General features: G+C 45.5%; 1 protein-coding gene across 1 annotated transcript in view; it reads left to right on the top strand.

The window, feature by feature from the left end:
* RPGRIP1 (RPGR interacting protein 1) overlaps positions 1 to 17,893 on the top strand; it is a 71,523-nt gene that overhangs the window by 26,821 nt on the left and 26,809 nt on the right. The window contains exons 9-17 of the mRNA XM_017853419.1: positions 5,208 to 5,353; positions 7,899 to 8,059; positions 8,830 to 8,973; positions 9,425 to 9,575; positions 12,509 to 12,961; positions 13,124 to 13,275; positions 13,720 to 14,062; positions 15,819 to 16,003; positions 16,609 to 16,812. Of these exons, the coding sequence (XP_017708908.1) occupies positions 5,208 to 5,353; positions 7,899 to 8,059; positions 8,830 to 8,973; positions 9,425 to 9,575; positions 12,509 to 12,961; positions 13,124 to 13,275; positions 13,720 to 14,062; positions 15,819 to 16,003; positions 16,609 to 16,812 (1,939 nt within the window). The remainder of the gene's footprint in view (positions 1 to 5,207; positions 5,354 to 7,898; positions 8,060 to 8,829; positions 8,974 to 9,424; positions 9,576 to 12,508; positions 12,962 to 13,123; positions 13,276 to 13,719; positions 14,063 to 15,818; positions 16,004 to 16,608; positions 16,813 to 17,893) is intronic.

Raw genomic sequence — 17,893 nt, 5'->3', positions numbered from 1 at the left:
TGCTGGGATTACAGGCGTGAGCCACCATGTCTAGCCCCCAAATTTTGGGGGGAGGCAGTGGGGAATCAAAATGAAAAAATTCTCTTGTGTATGTGCAAATATATATATATAATAAGAATGTTGCTGGGTGCAGCAGCTCACACCTGTAATCCTAGCACTTAAGGATGCAGAGGTGGGAGAGTAACTCGAGCCTGGAAGTTCGAGACCTGTCTGGGCAATATAGTGAGGCCCTGTTCTCCACAAAAAGGAAAAAAATAAAAAAGAATATTAATTACTGCTCTGTTAGTAATAGCAAAAAAACAAAAATAAATAAACAAAAAGGAAATCACTGATAAGAGATTGATTACATAAAGCATGTTGCTTCCTCACAATGAAGTGCTATGCAGCTGTTAAAAATGAGATAGGCCGGGCGCGGTGGCTCAAGCCTGTAATCCCAGCACTTTGGGAGGCCGAGACGGGCGGATCACGAGGTCAGGAGATCGAGACCATCCTGGCTAACACGGTGAAACCCCGTCTCTATTAAAATACAAAAAAACTAGCCGGGCGAAGTGGCGGGCGCCTGTAGTCCCAGCTACTCGGGAGGCTGAGGCAGGAGAATGGCGTAAACCCGGGAGGCGGAGCTTGCAGTGAGCTGAGATCCAGCCACTGCACTCCAGCCCCGGCGACAGAGTGAGACTCTGCCTCAAAAAAAAAAAAAAAAAAAGAGATAGATGGCCGGGTGCGGTGGCTCGTGCCTGGAATCCCAGCACTTTGGGAGGCCAAGGCGGCCAGATCACGAGGTCAGGAGTTCGAGACCAGCCTGACCAACATGACAAAGCCCCGTCTCAACTGAAAATACAAAAATTAACTGGGCATGGTGGCATGCACCTGTAATCCCAGCTGCTCAGATGACTGAGGCAGGAGAATCGCTTGAACCTGGGAGGTGGAGGTTGCAGTGAGTTGAGATTGCGCCACTGGACTCCAGCCTGGCTGACAGAGCGAGACTCCATCTCAAAAAAAAAAAAAAAGAGAGAGAGAGAGATATTGTTAAAAGAAAAAGCAAGCTGAAAATGAATTTGTTAACTCTGACATGGTTTATGTTATGTATCTGTATGTTTCCACAAACCTTTAATGAGATAAGAGGATTAGAATAAAGCAAAGGGGCACCTTCACTTTTATTCTTTTTTTTTCGTTTTTTGAGATGGGGTTTCACTCTGTTACCTAGGCTGGAGTGCAGTGGTGTCAGCTCACTGTGATCACCACCTCTCAGACTTAAGCTATCTTCCCACCTCAGCCTCCCAAGGAGCTGGGACCACAGGTGCACACCACCATGCCTGGTTAATTTTTGTATTTTTTGTAGAGATGGTGTTTTGCCATGTTGCCCAGGCTGGTCTTGAACTCCCAGGCTCAAGTGATTTTCCCACCTCAGCCTCCCAAGTAGCTGGGACCACAGGCACACACCGCCACACCTGGCTAATAATTTCTATATTGTGCAGACAGGGTTTTGCCAGATTGCCCAGGCTGGTCTCAAACTTCTGGGCTCAAGTGATCTATCTGCTTGCCTCAGCCTTCCAAAGCGTTGGGATTACAGGCGTGAGCCACCACCCCGGCCTATTCTATATGCTGATATATTATTCTAATTTTTCACAATGAACATGTATTCATGCATTAATTTTATAATTAAAAATAACTGGAAGTGGCCTGGCATGGTGGCTCATTCCCATAATCCCAGCACTTTGGGAGGCTGAGGCAGGAGGATCTCTGGAGCTCAGGAGTTCACGACCAGCCTGTGCAACATGACGAAATCCCATCTCCACAAATTATTTTGAAAATTAGCCGGCTGGGCACAGAGAATCACTTGAACCCAGGAGGCAGAAGTTGCGGTGAGCTGAGATCAGGCCATTGCACTCCAACCTGGGCAACAAGAGCAAAACTCCGTCTCAAAAAAAAAAAAAAAAGAAAAATTAACTGGGCAGCTGGGCACAGTGGCTCACGCCTGTACTCCTATCACTTTGGGAGGCCAAGGTGGGCAGATTGCCTGAGCACAGGCGTTCAAGACCAGCCTGAGCAACATAGCAAAGCACTGTCTCCACTAAAAATACAAAAAATTAGCTGGGCGTGGTGGCAGGCACCTGTAATGCCAGATACTTGGGAGGCTGAGGCAGGGTGAACTGCTTGGACCTGGAGGTGGAGGTTGCAGTGAGCCGAGATTCTGCCACTGCACTCCAGCCTGGGCAACAGAACAAGACTCTGTCTCAAAAAAAAAAAAAAAATTAGCTGGGCATGGTGGGGTGCATCTGTATTCCCAGATACTCAGAAGGCTGAGGCAGGAGGATTGCTTGAGCCCAGGAGGTCAAGGCTGTATTGAGCCATGTGCAGTGCAGTGCAGTGAGAAAGTGAGACTCTCAAACAAAAAAACAACCTGTAAGTAAAAGAAAAAAGTTTTGAAAACTTAAAAGTACCAGGCTGGGTTCGGTGACTCATGCCTGTAATCTCAGCACTTTGGGAGGCCGAGGCCGGCAGATCACAAGGTCAGGAGATCGAGACCATCCTGGCTAACATGGTGAAACCCTGTCTCTACTAAAAATACAAAAAATTAGCCAGGTGTGGTGGCGTGCACCTGTAGTCCCAGCTGCTTGGGAAGCTGAGGCAGGAGAATAACGTGAACCGGGGAGGCGGAACTTGCAGTGAGCCGAGATTGTGCCACTGCACTCCAGCCTGGGTGACACAGCAAGACTCCGTCTCAAAAAAAAAAAAAAACAGCTCAAAAGTACCTTTTGATCTAGTAAAAGGCAGCAGGGAGTAGATTGAGGAAGTCTTATGGGAGCACCTGGGAACAACTGATGTTCTTCATCTCAGTGAAATAAAGCAGTGTGGGGAGTATCCATTTTGATAGACATTACTCTGTGATAGACATTAGTATTTGCCTCTTCCCTTCATCACTCAAAATACTATTTTCTTGAGTCTTTACATGGTAATGGTCAGGAAATGCCAAGAAATGTTAATACTTGCCTAAGTAAGTTATTATTATTATTATTATTATTATTATTTTTGAAACAGAGTCTCACTCTGTTGCCCAGAGTGGAGTGCAGTGGTGTGATCTCGGCTCACTGCAACCTCTGCCTCCTAGATTCAAGCGATTCTCCTTTCTCAGCCTCACAAGTAGCTGGGGCCACTGGTGTGTGCCACCACGCCTGGCTAATTTTTGTGGCTTTTTTTTTTTTGAGATGAAGTCTCGCTCTGTTGCCCAGGCTGGAGTGCAGTGGCACAGTCTCAGCTCACTGCAACCCCTGCCTCCTGGGTTTAAGCGATTCTTCTGCCTCAGCCTCCCAAGTAGATGGAATTACAGGCGCCTGCCACCACACCTGGCTAATTTTTTGTATTTTTAGTAGAGACAGGGTTTCACCATGTTGGCCAGGCTGTCTCCAACTCCTGACCTCAAGATCCACCCACCTCGGCCTCCCAAAGCACTGGATTACAGGTGTGAGCCACCGCGCCCAGCCAGTTTTTGTATTTTTAATGGAGATAGGGTTTCACCATGTTGGCCAGGCTGGCCTTGAACCCCTGACCTCAGATAATCTGCCTACCTTGGCCTCCCAAAGTGCTGGGATTACAGGTGACAACCACCCGGCCTGGCTGGTAAGTCATTTATTTATTTTTTGAGATGGAGTCTCGCACTGTTACCTGGGCTGGTGTGCAGTGGCACAATCTCAGTTCACTGCAACCTCTGCCTCCTGGGTTCAAGCGATTCTCCAGCCTCAGCCTCCCAAGTAGCTAGGATTACAGACACCTGCCACCACACCCGCTACTTTTTGTATTTTTAGTAGAGACGGCATTTCACTGTGTTGATCAGGCTGGTCTCGAACTCCTGACCTCGTGATCCACTCTCCTCGGCCTTGCAAAGTGCTGGGATTACAGGCGTGAGCCACTGCGCCCAGCCCGATAAATTATTTTTAAACCACATTTCTTAAATTGATAAATACGAAATAAAACATAAAAAGAAATAATTGATTATTCGTGTCATTTCATTTGTATGAATGATCAAGAACTAGCCATGTGGCTGGGCATGGTGGCTTACACCTGTAATCGCTGCACTTTGGGGGAGGCCGAGGCAGGTGGATCACCTGAGGTCAGGAGTTCAAGACCAGCACAGCCAGCATTGTGAAGTCCCTTCTATTAAAAATACAAAAATTAGGCCGGGCACGGTGGCTCACGTCTGTAATTCCAGCACTTTGGGAGGCCAAGGCGGGTGGATCACAAAGTCAGGAGATCGAGACCATCCTGGCTAACATGGTGAAACCCCGTCTCTACTAAAAATACAAAAAAAATTAGCCAGGCGTGGTGGCAGGTGCCTGCAGTCCCAGCTACTCGGGAGGCTGAGGCAGGAGAATGGTGTAAACCTGGGAGACGGAGCTTGCAGTGAGCCCAGATTGCGTCACTGCACTCCAGCCTGAGCCACACAGCAAGACTCCTTTTCAGGAAAAAAAAAAAAAAATACAAAAATTAGCTGGACCTGGTGGTGGGTGCCCGTAATCCCAGCTGCTCAGGAGGCTGAAGCAGGAGAATCGGTTGAACCTGGGAGGTGGAGGTTGCAGTGAGCCAAGATTGCACTCCTGCAGTCCAACCCGGGTGACAACTCAGGACCACTGGTGTGTGCCACCATGCCTCAAAAAAAAAAAAAAAAGGAACCAGCCATGTGTATTTTATACTCAGAATGGGTCTGCTCTGACAGCTTGATGCAATAGGGTGGAGGATACAGTTTTTGAAAAGTTTAATTCCTGCCCTTCAGCATAGTAATTTATAATCTGGGTCAAAGACAAACATTCATAACCGTTGGTGAAGGTAGACGGAGGCATGGGGTATGAAACAAGGAAGATTTTGTTCCTCATTTCTCATCCAGCAGGGCTGGGAAGGTCTTGGTACATAGTTCCCTGACTAAAGAAAGCCATCATGATGGAGAAGGTCCTTGGGAAATGGATATGACTTTGGATGTTTGCTAAGTGAGATATCTGAGACCTAAACAGAAGTGGTACTGAGCAATAACTTAGTAGGACTCAAAAGTTCCAAGGCAGTTGGTAAATGACAGTTATGAATAAAGCAAGGGGCAGAAAAAAACATGTAGGGGAATGAATGAGGAACTAGGTCCAGGAGATGCTGAACCTGGATAATAAAGACGTCATATCACACACCTTGGGGTATCCATCTGAGAGCTTGCTTTCTGTTGTCAGCATGCTGGACAGCAGTAGTCAGCCCCACTGGAGCAACGAGCTCATAGCAGAACAGCTACAGCAGCAAGTCTCTCAGCTGCAGGATCAGCTGGATGCTGAGCTGGAGGAGAAGAGAAAAGTTTTACTTGAGCTATCCAGGGAGAAAGGTAGGTTGGACCTTGAAGAGCTGTCTCAAATGTGGTATCCTTTACCTCTGGTGTGGGAGAAGAGAACTTGAGCCATCATTTCTTCAATCCCCTCACTTGATCCTATTCTTTTGTGGGTTGTAGGTAACTAGAATGAGAACACTAGCAATAGATCAGATCTACAATCAGGAAAGCATGACACTTACCAATCTCTCATGTATACTTTTTCCTGTGTAATGTCTTTCCATTTGAGAAGATGCTAGTTTTTTTGTTTGTTTGTTTGTTTGCTTTTGTTTTTGTTTTTTTCTGAGGTGGAGTTTTGCTCTTGTTGCCCAGGCTTAAGTACAATGGTGCAATCTCAGCTCACTGCAACCTCCACCTCCCAGGTACAAGCGATTCTCCTATCTCAGCCTCCCGAGTAGCTCGGATTACAGGCATGCACCATCACGCCTGGCTATTTTTTTTTTGTATTTAGTAGAGATGGGATTTTACATGTTAGTCAGGCTGGTCATGAACTTCTGACCTCAGATGATCCACCAGCCTCAGCTTCCCAAAGTGCTGGGATTACAGGCGTGCGCCACCGCACCTTTTTTTTTTTTTTTTTCTTTTTTTTTTTTTTTTTTTTTTTTTTGTGGACGGAGTCTGGCTCTGCTCGGCCCAGGGCCTGGGCTGCGGGTGGGACCGGATCTCAGCTTCACTGCCAGCTTCCGCCCTTCCAGGGCTTTCACGCCATTCTCCTGGGCCCTCCGGGCTCCCAAGTAGCTGGCGGATACAGGCGCCCCTCGGTCGCCCGGGCTAGTTTTTTTTGTATTCTTTAGTAGAGACAGGGTTTCACCGTATTAGCCAGGATGGTCTCGATCTCCTGACCCTGTGATCCACCCGTCTCGGCCTCCCAAAGTGCTGGGATTACAGGCTTGAGCCACCGCGCCCGGCCGCCAGTTCTTAATTTATTATTATTTTTAAACATTCAGTTTATTGAAAATTTTATTTTGTTTTGTTTGTTTGTTTGTTTTTTCTGAGAGAGTCTCGCTCTGTCACCCAGGGTGGAGCGCAGTGATGCAATCTTGGCTCACTGCAACCTCTGCCTCCCAGGTTTAAGAGATTCTCCTGCCTCAGCCTCCCAAGTTGCTGGGATTACAGGTGCCTACCACTACACCCAGTTAATTTTTTGTATATTTTATTAGAGACAAGGGTTCACTATGTTGGCCAGGCTGGTCTCAAACTGACCTCAAGTGATCCATCCCCCTTAGCCTCCCAGAGTGCTGGGATTGCAGGTGTAAGCCACTACACCTGGCTGAAAGTATTGAAAGTGAATTTCTCTGTCTTTTATCATTCTCATTATTTTAGAGGTAGCTGGAAGACTTTTTTTTTTTTTTTCTACCCAATTCTTGAAATTGAGAAGCAAGTTGCTATTCTTGGTTACCACTGCCATTTCACCCCTGTCTTAACTCTTGGATCTCAGGAGATAGGTATTTGGAACATTTTAAAATACTGTCAAAAAGACCTTCATCTTATTACTTTTTCCTAGCCTGGACCTGAATATTTAGTCTTATCAAATTTATATCTCATCAGGTTTTAGTGTATTCAAATAGGAAACTGAAGGAAAAGAAATATGAAATCAAGAAAAATAGAGGCAAGAACCACAAAAGAATAAAGTTTAGGAGCACATGCCAATTAGTATGTATGAAGCACAAGTGAAGTCTTGTAAGGACCTTCAGGGCAATCTAATTCAATCCCTTTTCTAATGCATGATGATGAAATGATCTGCTCACTGATTACCTTTCTTCTGTGAAAAACACACACACAACCTGGTGTTGTGGCTCATACCTGTAATCCCAGCACATTGGGAGGCCGAGGCCAGCAGATCACATGAGGCCAGGAGTTTGAGACCAGCCTAGCCAACATGGTGAAACCCCATCTCTACTAAAAACATGAAAATTAGCCAGTCGTAGTTTCGTGTGCCTGTAATACCAGCTACTTGGGAGGCTGAGGCACAAGAATCGTTGAACCCTGGAGGCAGAGGTGGTTGCAGGGAGCCAAGATCGCACCACAAAGAAAAGCTGGAGAGGTTGACTCCTGAGTGATAGAGTGAGACTGTCTAAGGAGAAAAAGAAACACACACACACATTGGAACACAGAAATGCCCATCCTCCATCCAGGCCAGGGTGGGTGTGAAGATGGGTGTCACAGAGAGCTAATGACCTAGAGGTCAGAATGGAGTGGGGGTGGAGTTGGTGAGATACTTGTTTTGATGGTGCTGTCAAAAAGTTTGGATTGCCCTAGTCAGTCAAGTGATTCCCTTTCTGTTTTGTGTTGTTATTGTTGTTCCACTTTCCACTCTACTGTTCTGCAGGTGTCTTTTGTTTTCAGAGCGCAAGTAGTATCACCTCAGTTTACTGAGTCAATAAGTTAGAGGCCTCCACTGTAGAAATAATAGAGAATTGCTTCTCAAATTTATAACATTAATTAAACCTTAGTGGGAAGATTCAATTCACACTTGATCCAGCTCTGACCATGGTGATAAATAACTACAGAGTTTCAAATTTCTGGATTATTTTTTCCCTAGCCCAAAATGAGGATCTGAAGCTTGAAGTCACCAACATACTTCAGAAGCATAAACAGGAAGTAGAGCTCCTCCAAAAGGCAGCCACAATTTCCCAACCTCCTGACAGCCAATCTGAAGCAGCCACTCACCCAGCTGTGTTCCAAGAGAATACTCAGATCGAGGTAAGTGCCTCTTTAAACAAACTAGTCCACTCGGCAGAAAGATCTCTGGCAAATATCCCTAGGAAAGATGACAAGATTAGAAAACTAACTAAATAATATTTTGTCCTGACTGAGGACATTTTTTTTTTTTTTTTTGAGATGGAGTTTCGCTCTTGTTTCCCAGGCTGGAGTGCAATGGCACAATCTTGGCTCACTGCAGTCTTTGCCTCCCGGGTTCAAGCAGTTATCCTGCCTCAGCCTCCCGGGTAGCTGGGATTACAGGTGCTTGCCACCACAGCCGGCTAATTTTTTTGTATTTTTAGTAGAGACAGGGTTTTGCCTTTTTGGCCAGGCTGGTCTCGAACTCCTGACCTCAGGTGATCCACCCGACTCAGCCTCCCAAAGTGCTGGGATTACAGGTGTGAACCACCATGCCTGGCTTGAGGACACTTTTTGGAAAACTATGAGAAGGCTGAAAGTAGAGAACTTCACGAGCTCCACCCATTTCTTCTACTCTTTGCAGCTCATAGAATTTAGAATCTTTTTCAGATGAGGACTTGAAAAGATCTGTGGAAGAGCAAAGAGTCGTTAGTGGCTGTATGATCTCCCTTCACCACTGCTACTGAACATGAGGTTTAGGGGAAAGAGCACTTGTGAAGTAATACAGGTCCTCTTTTACATTTTGGAGTAGTTTCTGCTGCTGGCATTTTACTGCTACCAACAGCTGTTTTATGGAGAATCTTTACCTGTCATATTTGTACTCCCTTTTACCAATGCGTTTCCCTCTACAGCCAAGTGAACCCAACAACCAAGAAGAAAAGAAACTGTCCCAGGTGCTAAATGAGTTGCAAGTTTCACATGCAGAGACCACATTGGAACTAGAAAAGACCAGGGACATGCTTATTCTGCAGCGCAAAATCAACGTGTGTTATCAGGTGCAAGGAAAGATGGTACAGGAAGGGGATGGATAATAGGAACATGGGAACCACTCACAGGACTGGCAATGAAGCAAGACCTAAGTTTCCAGGGCTGATGCCAGGTGGTGTGCTATCCTGAGCAAACACAGAATGGTTGTCCTTTGAAGAACTTGAGGACTCACATATGCCCATGGCACCTTGGCACTAGGAGTCAGTGATGGGACCAGCCCATGCCAATGGCAAGCATAAGGCTTCTGGGTTCAAATTTTGCCAGTCCTAGGAACCACCCTACCTCACTGATAGCACAACTAGTCTTGGAGGGGTCTTCAAGGAAACCAAACCTTCTTTTAGTGGGTGAACCTGCCCAGCTAAGGGTAGCAGTCTTCTTGACCTAGCCAGTGCCACATTTTTTATGCTGTTTGGTTTTAGGCCACTGAGATAGAAAAGTTCAGACATTATTTTGTTTCAGGAGGAACTGGAGGCAATGATGACAAAAGCTGACAATGATAATAGAGATCACAAAGAAAAGCTGGAGAGGTTGACTCGATTACTAGACCTCAAGAATAACCGTATCAAGCAGCTGGAAGGTATTTTAAGAAGCCATGACCTTCCAACATCTGGCAAGTCTTAGTCCTTTGTTCTCCTCACTTTGGAGCCCTTTCACAGCTAACGCCTATGTTCCACTCTGTGTACTTATCGAGAAGGGCGCCTCTCATCTCCTTAGCATGTGACTCATCCCTCTTGTTCTTTATCCTATCATTTTTGTTGCTTTTTGTTTGTTTTTGAGATGGAGTCTTGCTCTGTTGCCCAGGCTGGAGTGCAGTGGTGCGATCTTGGCTCACTGCAACCTCTGCCTCCCGGGTTCAAGTGATTCTCCTGCCTCAGCCTCCCAAGTAGCTGGGATGACAGATGTCCGCTACCACACCTGGCTAATTTTTTGTATTTTTAGTAGAGACGGGGTTTCACCATGTTGGCTAGGTTGGTCTGGAACTCCTGACCACAGGTGATCCACCCGCCTCGGCCTCCCAAAGTGCTGGGATTACAGGCGTGAGCCACTGCTCCCAGCCCATCTTTATTGTTTTAATATATGTTAGCAGCTTCTTTCCCTCCATCATGTTTTTCTGATTTCTCTGTGGAGTTTCAAGAGGGCCCAGCAATTGCTTCCAGGGGCTTAATTTTGTTGAGAGAATGAGCATCACTGTTGGCTCTCAGGGTGGTGGTGTAACACACAATCTCTCTCTCTCTCTCTGTTTCTCTCATTCTTTCTCTCTTGCTCATCTCCCCTGTCCCTCTCTCCTAGTCACTGTTTCCTCAAAGTAGTTTTAGTCAGATAATAGAACTTCATCACTCATCTCCTGTTGTTCTTGTCAGTGATTTCTCTCTTAAAGTCTCTAAAATCTTTGTTGCAGTTTGAGGATGCTGACAGTGACAGGGCAGCTGGCTGGACACTGAATGCAAGTTTCATATTGTGGTGCCTCCTATACTTAGTGTAGTCACTGCTGACCAGAGCCTGGTCTCAGGCTTGTTTGTCAAGACGCTTGGCTTTGTTTCTATACCCAGTGGTGAAAGATGTGACTCACAGAAACCAAAGTAACCAGAAGCTGATATTTAAACCCAAATGTCTGTTATTTTACAATAGTGGCTATTCCATTGCTGCCATGAGAAATTTGGAACCACAGTCCAGGGCAGCCCTCTTTCAGGAAGCAAAATCAGTAAGTAAGTTTCTTAGTGAGCATGGAATAGAATAAAGGGACATGGCTGGGCACAGTGGCTCACGCCTGTAATCCCAACACTTTGGGAGGACGAGGTGGGCGGATTGCCTGAGGTCAGGAGTTCGAGACCAGCCTGACCAACATGGTGAAACCCCATCGCTACTAAAAATACAAAAATTAGCTGCTGGGCATGGTGGTGGGCACCTGTAATCCCAGCTACTTGGGAGGCTGAGACAGGAGAATCACTTGAACCTGGGAGGCAGAGGTTGCAGTGAGCCGAGACTGGGCCATTGCATTCCAGCCTGGGCAACAAGAGTGAAACTCTGTCTCAAAAAGAAAAAAAAAATAAATAGGCCGGGCGCGGTGGCTCAAGCCTGTAATCCCAGCACTTTGGGTGGCCGAGACGGGCAGATCACGAGGTCAGGAGATCGAGACCATCCTGGCTAACACGGTGAAACCCTGTCTCTACTAAAAACTACAAAAAACTAGCCGGGCGACGTGGCGGCGCCTGTAGTCCCAGCTACTCGGGAGGCTGAGGCAGGAGAATGGCGTAAACCCAGGAGGCGGAGCTTGCAGTGAGCTGAGATCCGGCCACAGCACTCCAGCCTGGGTGACAGAGCGAGACTCCGTCTCAAAAAAAAAAAAATAAATAAAATAAATAAATAAATAAAAGCGCATAAGTGTCTCTGGGCCATGATTTATCCATGTCAGAGTGAGTCTGATAAAAGGTCACTGCTTCTACCTACATCTGAAGATTTATTTGCTTTAGCTAATAGTTCTTTGATCACTGATAAGGATAACGAGTTTTTCTATGTTCACTAGTTATTTGTATTACTCCTTTTGAGAATTGACCATTCCTATCCTTTGTCCACTTCTTAACAGTATCCTGATTTATAGAAATTCTTTTTATGCTGAGATTATTACTCCTGTATCATGTAATGCAAAATTTTAAGTATATTATATTTAATTATATTAATCTTGTTAATTAAGAAAATAGTCTCCTTATTCGTGTATGTGTGTGTGTCATGAAGACATTCTGATGTATCCAGAATATTTTATTCTACTGCTTTAACTCTTAAAATAGGACCTTCAGCAGCAGCAGCACACTGTGATGACTCAAATATTCCCCAATTTGAAGCAGGTTATATATCAAAGTTTGTGATTGGTTGGACTTGGGAGATAATACCCAGATTTGCTAGACTGTCTACCTATCTTTGCATCCCACTGCCAATATTTCCTACCTTTTTCCAGTAAGTCTCCTTTCTCACTTTTTAGTCCATTACTCTTTAACTTATAATGTACTTTTTGCCTTCTTATGTTGAAACCAAATTCTGAACAGAATGAAAGATCTGGTGACTGACCTGGCTGGAGAAGGAGAAGCATTTCTTGGTGGTACTCAATGTAATGTCATAGACACTATGTCTACCAGTTGCTATTATCTCCATGGCCAATATACCAAACTTATAGAAATATTCATATTTTTGTGTTTCTAGTACTTCTCTTACGGAATTACCAATTAATTCATAGGGCCACGATGTACACCAAAACAATGTCATATATAAGACAAAATATGCCCCCAGTGTTTTCCTAAGTTTAGCGTCTACTTTCCAATCCCTCCTTTTGTACCTTCTCCCTAAAGCTGGCATTGGATTATTTGGCTATCAAAATTCAGTGCTCCTGGTTGTCATTCTGTTGCTTTTCTTTTTGAATCACGTGGTTTCTTGAAATAATCACAACTTGGACTTCCACCATGTGTTTTACATTTCTTTTGTCCACCCTCCTCTACCCTGAGAAGGAACTCCCTACCCTTTAATGGATAGGCAGTTTTCTTTCCCCTCTAGAACAGCTCAAAGATGTTGCTTATGGCACCCGACAGTTGTCATTATGTTTGGAAACACTGCCAGCCCATGGAGATGAGGATAAAGTGGATATTTCTCTGCTGCATCAGGGTGAGAATCTTTTTGAACTGCACATCCACCAGGCCTTCCTGACATCTGCCGCCCTAGCTCAAGCTGGAGATACCCAACCTACCACTTTCTGCACCTATTCCTTCTATGACTTTGAAACCCATTGTACCCCGTTATCTGTGGGGCCACAGCCCCTCTATGACTTCACCTCCCAGTATGTGATGGAGACAGATTCCCTTTTCTTACACTACCTTCAAGAGGCTTCAGCCCGGCTTGATCTACACCAGGCTGTGGCCAGTGAACACAACACTCTTGCTGCAGGATGGATTTGCTTTGACAGGGTGCTAGAGACTGTGGAGAAAGTCCATGGCTTGGCCACACTGATTGGTAAGTGCTGTTGGCTTCCTGCAGCTCCTAAGCACCAATGCAGAATTTCCCAAAGCCTACAGTTGCTTTTCTGGTGGTTTCTTACTTTCTTCCTTTGTCTTTGTTCTTGATCCTTGCCACACCATCTGTATTCTCCCTGCTCTTATACTTTCTGCTGCCCAGGAGCTGGTGGAGAAGAGTTCGGGGTTCTAGAGTACTGGATGAGGCTGCGTTTCCCCATAAAACCCAGCCTACAGGCATGCAATAAACGAAAGAAAGCCCAGGTCTACCTGTCAACCAATGTGCTTGGAGGCCGGAAGGCCCAGGAAGATGAGGTGAGAAAAAGGATGTGCTGAGGCATCTCAGAGGAGCCTCAGCCAAACAGCTCATGAAAACAGTTCAGTCTTCCACTCTCAATAAGTATTTGTTGAATGTGAATGAAAGAGAAAACTGTCACACCACAACTAGTCTGGATTATTCCCTTGGTCAGGCTTGAGTCTGAAATGGAAGTATGCCTTTGGAGCTAGCTACATCCTTCATCCTTACTGTGAACAGAATAGTTTCTCTGTGCTGTTCTCTAAGTTAAGTCGTGAGTGCTAGTATCTCCCTCAAATAACTGCCAGACCCAGTTTGCAGGCAGGTGAAGATCATTAGGTTTCTTCCTGATCCAGCTGGGATAGCCGTTCTCTAGATCATAGCTCTTCCTCACCACAGATCCTAGGCTTCATCTACAACACTCTCAAGCTGCCCTTTTCCTCACATGACCAACATCTTTCCAGTTCAGATTGGAGTCTTGGGAACCTCAGAACGAGCTGCAGATTGAAATCACCAAGTGCTGTGGCCTCCGGAGTCGATGGCTGGGAACTCAACCCAGTCCATATGCTGTGTACCGCTTCTTCACCTTTTCTGACCATGACACTGCCATCATTCCAGCTAGTAACAACCCCTACTTTAGAGACCAGGCTCGATTCCCGGTGCTTATGACCTCTGACCTGGACCAATATCTGAGACGGGAGGCCCTGTCTATACATGTTTTTGATGATGAAGACTTAGAGCCTGGCTCATATCTTGGCCGAGCCCAAGTGCCTTTACTGCCTCTTGCAAAAAATGAATCTATCAAAGGTGGGAGTTCGAGGTTATTACATCTTCACGCCCTCTTCCCAGTGTTGTCTCCCTGTCCTGATTCTACTTTTCTTTGGTTACTTGCTTGAAACAGTCTCTCTTAAAACCTGAAGAGAAAGGATTTAGAATATTGTCAAGAGCAACAGAGCAGAAGACTTAGAGCCTCACTACTTGTATGGAAACACTGGCTTCTTCTGCTCCTTTTCAGTCACAAAGACAACATTCCTGAGTGGGTAGAGCCAGCAACCTGAATTCTATACCTCTGTATCTGAATAAACTTTTTTTTTTTTTTCGAGATGGAGTTTCACACTTGTTGCCCAGGCTAGTAGCTGGGATTACAGGCATGCGCCACCACACCTGGCTACTTTTTGTATTTTTAGTAGAGACGGGATTTCTCCATATTGGTCAGGCTGGTCTTCAACTCCTGACCTCAGGTGATCCACCTACCTTAGCCTCCCAAAGTACTGGAATTATAGGCGTGAGCCACTGTGCCTGGCTGAACAAACTTTTTCAAGCTCTGTAATGCTGTCTAGTTTCTGTCTTTACTTAAGGCCTGTTGTTTCTTAGTGTATAACTAGATAGATACGTGATTATAAACTGAGACCTTAACACTCCCCCATCATTCTCTCACTTCTTTTAAACACTGGACACAGGTTAGAGAGATTTCCACACCAGACCACGTCAAAGGCAAATGTCTTGGATTTTTTTTTTTTTTCTCCCAGTGTGGAGCTGAGCTCCATACTGTCTTTCCTAACTTTTTTTTTTTTTTTGAGACGGAGTCTTGCTCTGTCGCCCGGGCTGGAGTGCAGTGGCCGGATCTCAGCTCACTGCAAGCTCCGCCTCCCAGATTTACGCCATTCTCCTGCCTCAGCCTCCCGAGTTGCTGGGACTACAGGCGCCTGCCACCTCGCCCGGCTAGTTTTTTGTATTTTTAGTAGAGAGGGGTTTCACCGTGTTAGCCAGGATGGTCTCAATCTCCTGACCTCGTGATCCGCCCGTCTCGGCCTCCCAAAGTGCTGGGATTACAGGCTTGAGCCACCGCGCCCGGCCTTTCCTAACTTTTATACCTAGGATTGTGGGGGCGTACCAAGAGGGGTCGACTCTTTGACTACAGTCCTGGGAGGGTGAGGCGGGGGTATCCATGTTCTCCTTAGGAAGTGGGGATAGCTGCAGCCAGAAACAACCATATTTAACAAAGTTCTGGATGCTCCAGGAAATGTGTGCAGCTCTCCTCAATACAACTGCTTAAAAAAAGGCTGACACTTCTGGACGCAACTCCTTTGCCAAACAGAGGAAGCAGCATAAGCCATCTGTTAATCAGTGTTACAAATCAGACGTCTGGCATTTCGAAAAAGCCATTTTGCTTAAGTTTTCTTGGGACCACTTGAGGGTAGAGATGACAGTTTTCTTGGAACAACTAAGGCACAGTAAGCATTTGATAATAGTAATAATAATGCAATCTTGTTTTTTGGCTGGATGACTGATGACAAGCAAGCTGTACTCCTTTTCATACACCTTTCACTATCTCTTCCTGAATCCTAGAGATAACCCATCTTCCCTGATTAATATTCTAACTGCTCTGCTATTTGATTTTACTTCTAAGTGTATCATCATCGTAATTATTTGATGGATGTTAATTAATTGCTGATAAAATATGTTGAAATTAAAAATAGGGAGGAAATACATAAGGTGCTGACAAATGCTCACTTGTTTATTTAATGTGATCAAGTCTTATTAATGTCTGTTTGTCTCTCAGGTGATTTTAACCTCACTGACCCTGCAGAGAAACCCAACGGGTCTATTCAAGTGCAACTGGATTGGAAGTTTCCCTACATACCCCCTGAGAGTTTCCTGAAACCAGAAGCTCAGACTAAGGGGAAGGATACGAAGGACAGTTCAAAGATCTCATCTGAAGAGGAAAAGGCTTCATTTCCTTCCCAGGTAACTCTCCAGGACTCCACAGGTAGCAGATCTCTGCCAATCCGATCGAGCAGATTTGAAGGAGACAGTATTATAGTTGGAGTAGGTGCTCATGCCTGTAATCTCAGCACTTTGGGAGGCCATGGCAGGTGAATCACCTGAGGTTGGGAGTTCAAGACCAGCCTGACCAACAGGGGGAAACCCTGTCTCTTCTAAAAATACAAAAATTAGCTGGGCATGGTGGGGCATGCCTGTAATCCCAAGTACTCAGGAGGCTGAGGCAAGAGAATCACTTGAACACAGGAGGTGGAGGTTACGGTGAGCCGAGATCATGCCATTGCACTCCGGCCTGGGCAATAAGAGTGAAACTCTGTCTCAAAAAATAAAAAAAAGAAATTCCCTCTGTGAATGTCATGTGTCCTGTGAACTTAATATATATCCCTCATAATGCCGTGAGACTACTGATGGAGCGAAAGCCTGGGTTTTATTGTGGAAAGAGAGAGAGAGCATTTCTCAACTCCGTGAGGAAAGAAATGAAGTCTAATGCTAGTTCCTAAATCCCTTTCTTGTGTTTCTAGGTTGTTAAACTACTATCTTGTAATGCTGTCTCTGATCTTTCTATTCAGGACCAGATGGTACCTCCTGGGGTTCCCGTTGAAGCTGGTAAGTATCAAGCAAGGATAAAACCTCCTCATGGGGGAGAAAGAAAGGAAAAGGAGCACCAGGTTGTGAGCTACTCAAGAAGAAAACATGGCAAAAGAATAGGCGTTCAAGGGAAGAATAGAATGGAGTATCTTAGCCTTAACATCTTAAATGGAAATACACCAGAGGTAAGACCTTAAAAACTCTGAAGTGCAAATTGTGGGTTGTAGTGTCCCCGATGTATTATTCTCAGAGGTAGAAGCAGAAGCAGACACACAAGATAAGCCATGATCGGCCGGGCATGGTGGCTCCAGCCTGTAATCCCAGCAATTTGGGAGGCCAAGGCAGGTGGATCACTTGAGGTCAGGAGCTTGAGACCAGCTTGACCAACATGGCGAAACCCTGTCTCTACTAAAAATACAAAAATTAGCTGGGTGTGGCGGTGCATGCCTGTAATCCCAGTTACTCGGGAGGCTGAGGAAGGAGAATCACTCGAACCTGGGAGGTGGAAGTTGTGGTGAGCTAAGATCACGCCATTGCACTCCAGCCTGGGCAACAAGTGCGAAACTCCGTCTCAAAAAAAAAAAAAAAAAAAAAAAAGAAGCCGGGCATGGTGGTGCATGCCTGAAATCCCAGCTACTCAGTCAGGAGGCTGAGATAGGAGAATTGCTTGAACCCAGGAGGCGGAGGTTGCAGTGAGCTAAGATCGTGCCACTGCCCTCCAGCCTGGGCAACAGAGCAAGACTCCATCTCAAAAAAATAAAAATACGGTAAGCCATAATCATAGCTATTTGTGGCTAGATTGTGTTTCCACAAACACAAGTAGTTTAACCCCTGGACTGTTCATTTCAATGTAATTTAATTCAGCATATTATGTACTCTACAGTTTATGCTTAAAGTTTTAATACTACATATATTTTTAAACAAGTACTCACTTTTTTTTTTTTTTTTTTTGAGACTGAATCTCGCTCTGTCGCCTAGGCCAGAGTGCAGTGGCACGATCTTGGCTCACTGCAACCTTCGCCTCCCAGGTTCAAGCAATTCTGTTGCCTCAGGCTCCCAAGTAGCTGGGATTACAGGCGCCTGCCACCATACGTGGCTAATTTTTGTATTTTTAGTAGAGATGAAGTTTCACCATGTTGATCAGGCTGGTCTCCTGACCTCAGGTGATCTGCCTGCCTCGGCCTCCCAAAGTGCTGCGATTATAGGCGTGAGCCACCATGCCCGGCCAACAGGTACTAACTTTTAAAATTAAAAGAGCAGGCCGGG

Source organism: Rhinopithecus bieti, unplaced genomic scaffold, assembly GCF_001698545.2.
Source record: "Rhinopithecus bieti isolate Rb0 unplaced genomic scaffold, ASM169854v2 scaffold_34943, whole genome shotgun sequence".
NCBI classification, from domain to species: domain Eukaryota; kingdom Metazoa; phylum Chordata; class Mammalia; order Primates; family Cercopithecidae; genus Rhinopithecus; species Rhinopithecus bieti.
This window is presented reverse-complemented; position numbering and strand designations above follow the sequence as displayed.